At 47.2% G+C, this 7,566-nt stretch overlaps 1 protein-coding gene across 1 annotated transcript in view; it reads right to left on the bottom strand.

Annotated features, from left to right (window-relative positions):
* RIPPLY3 (ripply transcriptional repressor 3) overlaps window positions 1-7,373 on the bottom strand; it is a 47,277-nt gene extending 39,904 nt beyond the window's left edge. Inside the window, 3 exon segments of the mRNA XM_011987752.1 lie at window positions 2,789-3,105; window positions 5,201-5,232; window positions 7,308-7,373. Coding sequence (XP_011843142.1) covers window positions 2,789-3,105; window positions 5,201-5,232; window positions 7,308-7,373 — 415 coding nt within the window.
* Between the last annotated feature and the right edge of the window lie 193 nt (window positions 7,374-7,566).

Raw genomic sequence — 7,566 nt, 5'->3', positions numbered from 1 at the left:
AAAAAAAAAAAAAAAAAAAAAAAAAAGAAGACAATTAAGTTTCCAAATTTGGGGGAGACATTCAAACCACAGTGAGTACATAGCACCCTCCCTTTCAGGATAAGAGCTAAACATCCAACACCTCACTTTTGCTCACATCCTATTATGAACTTGTCACAAGGCCACACTGAATAGCAAGGGAGGCTGGGAAGTATAGTGGTTATTCTGGAGTACGCTGCATCCAGCTGAAAATTCTATATTTAGGTGTTTGTTTGTTTTAGAAAGAGTCTCACTCTGTTGCCCAGGCTGGAGTGTAGTGGTGCCATCTTGGCTCACCGTGGCGGGCACCTGTAGTCCCAGCTACTTGGGAGGCTCGGCGTGAACCCGGGAGGCGGAGCTTGCAGTGAGCGGAGATCGTGCCACTGCACTCCAACCTGGGCGACAGAGCAAGACTCTGTCTCAAAAAAAAAAAAAAAAAAAAATAGACAGGGGGCATGGATGGATGTTTTTATGAGTATAAGTTGGAATATTTACCATAGACAGAGCCAAAGGTTTTCACCAAACTGAACAGAAAGTAGCATTAGATTTGGTAAGCTATCGGGTGGGGGGTGGGGTGACTCACTCCTGGAATCCCAGCACTTTGGGAGGCCGAGGTGGGCGGATCACCTGAGGTCGGGGGTTTGAGACCAGCCTGACCAACATGGAGAAACCCATCTCTACTAAAAATACAAAATTAGCTGTGTGTAGTGGTGCACACTTGTAATCCCAACTACTTGTGAGGCTGAGATAGGAGAATCGCTTGAACTCGGGAGGCAGAGGTTGCCTTGAACCGAGATTGCGCCATTGCACTCCAACCTGGGCAACAAGAGTGAAACTCCATCTCCAAAAAAAAAAAAAAAAAAAAGAAAAAAGAAATTGGTAAGTTTAGCAAACAACTCTAAAATGGTGTGCCTAAGCATAAGGACATAGAAGAGAAAATCAAACTAGCCAGTCTATTGTCTGGGAAGCTGAAATATACATTATGATGTCATTGTAAATTCCAAATCCAGATCAATATAAAGGTCTAAAATGTAAGCAGCCTTCACAATATTTTATATGCCAAAAGCAAGTAGACACACCTATGTGACAAAAATTTCTTCTGTGACCCATTTATTTCAAGCAGCATGCACTTGATATGTAAGAAGTTCAGCTGTTTGTTTTTGTTTTTGTTTTGAGATGGAGTCTTGCTCTGTTGCCCAGACTGGAGTGCAGTGGTGCGATCTCGACTCACTGCAACCTCCACCTTCCTGGTTCAAGTGATTCTCCTGCCTCTGCTTCCTGAGTAGCTGGGATTACAGGCGTGCGCCACCATACTTGGCTAATTTTTGTATTTTTAGTAGAGACCGGGTTTCACTATGTTGGCCAGGCTGGCTTGAATCCTTGACCTCAAGTAATCCACTCACCTTGACCCCCGCAAAGTGCTGGGATTACAGGTGTGAGCCACCGCGCCTGGCCAGCTGGTCTTTTTTGGTGTGTAGATTTTTCTTGAAAACCTCTATTTCCAGCTCACTGCCATCATTGTTCCTTGCCTCATCATTTCACACCTGAATAGGGCCACAGCCTTCCCATTTGGGTCTCTCCTCCTTCTGATCTAGACTATACACTCCCTTTAGATGATTCTTCCTGACGCTACTTCCTGGCTCAAAACATCCAATGATCCCCAAATCAACTCTTAACCTCTTAGTTTAGCATTCTAGGATTTCCACAGTCGCTTGTTAATCAGTAAATCCAAAGTGCCCCTCATTATAGGAAATCTGCTCTCTGGACATTCTCCTTACTTTTAATTTCATTTTATTAGTAGATCATGCGTTAACATGGTTCAAAAATAGAACAGCATAAAAAGTGATATGTGAAAAGTCCCCTTCCCTGCTGCCACCATTCCATTCCCCCATGTCCCCTCACTCTTAAAAGCTTCTAGTGCATGCTGTAGGGTCCTTTATGCAAATATAAGCAAATACAGTTAGATTTTCTTTTTCTTTTTGTAGTGATGGGGGGCTTACTATGTTGCCCAGGCTGGACTAGAACTCTTGGGCTCAGGTGATCTTCCTGCCTTGGCCTCCCAAGCAGCTGAGACTATATAGGAAGATGCTACCACACCTGGCTAAATACAATACTTCCTTTTTTTTTTTTTTTTTCCCCTGGAGACAAAGTTTCATTCTTGTTGCCCAGGCTGGAATGTAGTGGCACGATTTCAGCTCACTGCAACCTCCGCCTCCCAGGTTTAAGCGATCCTCCTGTCTCAGCCTCCTGAGTAGCTGGGATTACAGGCATGCACCACCAGACTTGTCTAATTTTTGTAGTTTTAGTAGAGACGGGTTTCACCACGTTGGCCAATCTGGTCTGGAACTCCTGACCTCAGATGATCTGACTGCCTTGGCTTCCCAAAGTGCTGGGATTACAGGTGTGAGCCACCCCACTCGGCCGAAATACAGTTATATTATTTTCTTATCAGCCTCCCTGCCTTTTACACAAAAGGCAGGTTACTGTATTCCAGATATTTCTATTTCTCTGTTAGTATACAAAGAGCTCCCTTACTCTTTTTCTTTCTTGCTTCCTCCCAATTTTTTTTTTTTTTTTTTTTGAACAATGTTTGAGTTTCATTCACACGAAACACAGAAGTCATCTGTGAGGCTCTGTCCCAGAAAGAAGGGGGCTTCCCTCATGCCTGTTACTGGAATTGTGGATAAACACAAGTACAAATCAAATAATTTGCAAATTACTCTGTGTCTTTTCATAATCAATACAGCAACGGTCCTCAGCGGTACTGCACCATTCCGGAAAAAAATGCCTTCGGGCTCCTTCCCATCCCCTAAGGCAGCAGCAAATTCTTCCTGTCGCCTCCTATTGGCCAAGGCAGTCGAAGATTTAGAAGTCTTTGGTTCGTAAATGGCTAGATCCGCTAGGACTTTCCTGTGGCACTCCACCTGGCACTTAATTAAATTGCCAGTGAACGCTGGATACGTCGGGCCATGTGACTGGGTAGCAGCTGTAATTCGATTAATCCAGAGGGTCCTCGTGATCCTCTTCTTCAGGTTTCGGGCTTTGGTGCATTTCACAAAGGCTCGAGTCCCGGCTCTGACCGCCAACCTGTAGCAGCAATTTCCCCCTCACCCCCTCCTCCGCCGGAAGTGCTTGGCGTGCTTCAGCACCTCCTGAACCCGCCAGTAGCTGTAGGTGACGCGATTTCGCAGCGGTGAGGAAGACCAAGACGCCCCCGGGCCACCGTCCCGGATCCGCAACAATGCACGCGCTGCGCCGCCGCAGTCTTACCGGGCTTCGCTTCCTCTCAGTTTTTAAGAGCTGCACGGTCTTTTTTTTTTTGAGACGCAATCTCGCTCTGTCGCCCAGGCTGGAGTGCAGTGGTGCGATCTCGGCTCACTGCAACCTCCGCCTCCCGGGTTCAAGCGATTCTCCTGCCTCAGTCTCTCGCGTAGCTGAGATTGCAGGCGCGCACCACCAGCCTGCCTAATTTTTTGTATTTTTAGTAGAGATGGGGGTTTCACCATGTTGGTCAGGCTGGTCTCGAACTCCTGACTTTGTGATCCACCCGCCTTGGCCTCCCAAAGTGCTTGGATTACAGGCGTGAGCCATCATGCCCGGCCAAGCTGCACAGTCTTCCAGTGCATGGAGTACAAATACTTATTTGCCTTCCATACCTATTGGATGTGTAGTGGTTTCCAACCTTCTGTTATTGCAAACAAGGCCTCAGTGAATAACCTTGTACACACATACACCATTTTGCACACAGATGACCGTATCTGCAGGGCAAGTTCCCAGAAGGTGTGCTGGAGGTTTTCACCACTGTGCGGGGTCCCTTTTGTTTTGGTACCACCTATGGGCCTAGGTTTCCTTACCAGGGGCCTGGTAAGCTTCCTTGGTCCCTTAAAGAGATTTAGATCACAGGACAGTTGAGTAACTGGTGCATTGTACCTGTAAGTCACAGGGCCTGACAAACACAGCTTTATCTTCTATCATCTCTAAAATGTATCCAGTAGAGAGTATCTTCACTTGCCCCCATGAAAACGCTAATAGAGATGAATTAGACTCCCAGGGCCTCTGCAACAAAGTACTACAAATAGGGTGGCTTAAAGCAACAGAATTTTGTCTCGCAATTCTCCAGCCTAGAAGTTCAAAATCGAGGTGGCAGCAGGGCTGTGCTCCCTCTGAAACCTGTGGGGGATCCTTCCTCAGGTCTTCCTCACTTCTTCCTCTCTTCTTCCTCTCTTCTTCCTCGCTTCTTCCTCTCTTCTTCCTCGCTTCTTCCTCTCTTCTTCCTCGCTTCTTCCTCGCTTCTTCCTCGCTTCAGTGGTTTGCAGCATCAGGCCATTCTCTGCCTTTGTCGTCACATGGCATTCTCCCAGTGTCTCTGTCGCCACATATCCATTTGATTATAAAGATGCCAGGCATATTAGGTGAGTGTGACCTCATCTTAACTAATTATATCTGCAACGATCTTGTTTCCAAAGGAGGTCATATTCTCAAGTATGCGAGCCTTTAGGACTTTAACGTAGCTTTTTCAGGAGGGTACAATTGAACTCATAACACAGACCCAAAACTTTTCTGCTCATGTTAGGTTGGGGACAATCTTAAAGTCACTTTATTTGTTTGTTTGTTTTGAGATGAGTCTTGCTCCATGGCCCAGGCAGGAGTGCAGTGGTGAAATCTTGGCTCACTGCAACCTCCACCTCCTGGGCCCAAGTGATTCTCCTGTCTCAGCCTCCTGAGTAACTGGGATTACAGGTGCACGCCCCCATGCCCGGCTAATTTTTGTATTTTTAGTAGAGATGGGGGTTCGCTGTGTTGGCCAGGTTGGTCTCAATCTCCCGATCTTAGGTGATCTGCCCGCCTAAGCCTCTCAAAGGGCAGGGATTACAGGTGTGAGCCATTTGCACCCGGCCAAGATCACTTTAAATCACAAACTTCTTCTCAATTCAGAAACTAGTGTGTCCAGTCCTAGGTATTTATCAGTCCTTCAAGCTTCATTCCAAGTCCAGCCAGCTGTGGTCAGGGCTGGGGCTGCCTGTCTGCAGGAAGGGGAGTGTTTGAAGGTTTCTGCTCCCTCTGGGGACCCCCTTGGTGCCAGGGGAGGGGGAGTGGAGGTGGGAGAAGGATGGGATGGATCTGATCTGGCTGGGAAGCTCTCTATTCTCAGGGCCTGCTATGGCTATTCCTTTCTTCTCACCAGGATTTCTGGAAATTTCCACTCTGGATCTCCTAATTCCAGTGAATGTCACTCAATTTACGCCCTTTCTCCCTCTGCCGTTTAAAGAAGGTGGATCCTCAAAATTGAAGGGCTTTTAAATCTTTGTAATTGTTTTTCCTTTTATTTTCAGAGGGAGTCTTGCCATGTTGCTTAGGCTGGTCTTGAACTCCTGGGCTCAAGCTATCCTCCCACCACAGCCTCCCGAATAACTGATTATAGGCATGCATCACCACATCTGGCTTATTTCTAGTTTACTTGTTTATTTATTTATGATTCTTGTCTTTTCTGAGACAGGGTCTTGCTTTGTTGCCCAGGCAGGAGTGCAGTGGCGTCATCACGACTCACTGCAGCCTTGACCTCCTAGGCTCGAGAGATCCTCCTCACTCAGCCTCCCGCGTAGCTGGGACTACAGGCGCACACTGCCATGCCTGGCTATTTATTTATTTATTTATTTTTTAAGAGATGGGGTCTCGCTGTGTTAGCCAGGCTGGTCCTGAAACTCTTGGGCCCAAGTGATCCTCCTACCTTGGCCTCCCAAAGTGCTGGGATTACAGGTGTGCCCATGACACTGGGCCCTAATTTTTTTTTAAAGCATTATTTTTAGAGTAGTTTTAGATTTACAGATAATTTGCAAGATAGTGCAGAGAGTTCCCATAAACCAGTTTCCTCATATTTGTATCTTTCATTAGTATGGCACATTTGTTAACAATTAATACACCAACATTGGTACATTATATTATTGATATTATTGGTATATTATTTAAATTTCCTCCATTTTCTCCCAATGTCCTTTTTCTGTTCCAGGGTCCCATTGAGCACACCACTTATATTTAACCATCATGTCTCCTTAGATGACTCTTGGCTGGGGCAGTTCCTCACACTCTCTTTGGTTTTGGTGACCTTGCCAACCTCCATAACAAACAGAGAGGTTCTCTAAAAGAAAATGATACTTGGGAACAGGGCGTTGCAATGGGACCATGTGGGCCATATTAAGCTATGTGTGTATTCAGGGAGGTAAAGGAAGACAAAGGTTTTTAAAGAAAAAATGAGGAGGACTACATATTGTTTTTGATCATTAGCCTCAGCAACAAGTATCCATCAGGGTGATACCTGTCTGAGGGTGGACAGGCTATTGCTGGGCAGATGTACTGGCAGAAGTCTTCTTTTGGGAAGGCTGACATGGCCTCTGTGGACGGTGTTGGTCTTTCACGAGCATTTGTGACATCAGGCATTTACGAAGAATCCTCTTCATGGCTTTCCCCAGCTCTATTTGTCATTTTTTCCCCTCTCTCTTTTAACACAAATGACTCCACCATTTTGATTCTGACAACATTCACAACCTTGGCCGAGTTTAGGTTGGCTCCCTATTTCGTACAATGGCCCCTCTGCTGGGATTTGTCTGATGTTTTTCTCACGGTTAGACTGGGTTATTGGTTTAGGGAGTTTGGTGTAAAAAATCTATTCGGTCTTTGTCCCCAGTTCCTGACACAGCACTCCTAAACCTCTTGGAATTTCCTAGACGATAGGAGTGTTTTTGTTATTCATGAGTTCCTTAATCAAATCACAGTTTATGCTAATGAGATGGCTATTTGTGGGCTCTAGGATGGATTCAGGGTGGGGCTGGTGCAACACACCATGTGATCAGAGGGTTGTAGCTTTCAGTCCCAACACATCCCTACTCCCCTTGCGGGAAGGGAAAGGGGCTGGAGGTTGAATTCAATCACCAATGGCCAATGACATAATGAAACCTGGATACAAACCCCTTAAACAGGGTGCAGAGAGCTTCCAGGCAGGTGGGCACACAGAGGTGCTGGGAGGGCTGCACTCCCGCCCTTCAACCCCCGTGCCGCGCATCTCTTCCACTTGGCTGTCCCCGAGTTGTGTGCTTTACAATAATCTTCTAATAGTAAAGTGTCTCCCTGAGTGCTGTGTCGTCCCAGGGAATTGATGAACCTCAGGGGAGCTGTGGCAATCCCTCAGTTTCTAGTGGGCAGGGTAGAAATGTGGACATTCTGGGCACCCCGCTTGTGGCTGGTGAAGGGAGGGCAGTCTCTCTGGGCTAATCCCTTAACGAGTAGGTTCGCACTAATTCAGCTGGTGTCAGAGCACTGGGGAATAGATCGTCGATGCTGGAAACGGCAACGCGGTGCATGGTGCCGGTCAGGGAGGAAGGCGTGGAGGAAGGTGGAGGCCTCCCTTCCGCAGAGCAGGGTGAGGTTCGGCCCTGTAAGGCCGCAGGACTGGGCAAGGCTGGAGCAAGCGCGGCAAGAAGGCGGCAGAGGCGCGCCTCCTAGGCAGCTTGGGCGAGAGAGGACGGGTGGCCGAGAGGCAGAAGCTGGCTAGCG

This window comes from Mandrillus leucophaeus, unplaced genomic scaffold, assembly GCF_000951045.1.
Source record: "Mandrillus leucophaeus isolate KB7577 unplaced genomic scaffold, Mleu.le_1.0 Scaffold315, whole genome shotgun sequence".
Taxonomy (NCBI): domain Eukaryota; kingdom Metazoa; phylum Chordata; class Mammalia; order Primates; family Cercopithecidae; genus Mandrillus; species Mandrillus leucophaeus.
Note: the sequence above shows the minus strand (reverse complement) of the source record. Positions and strands in the feature narration are given on the sequence as shown.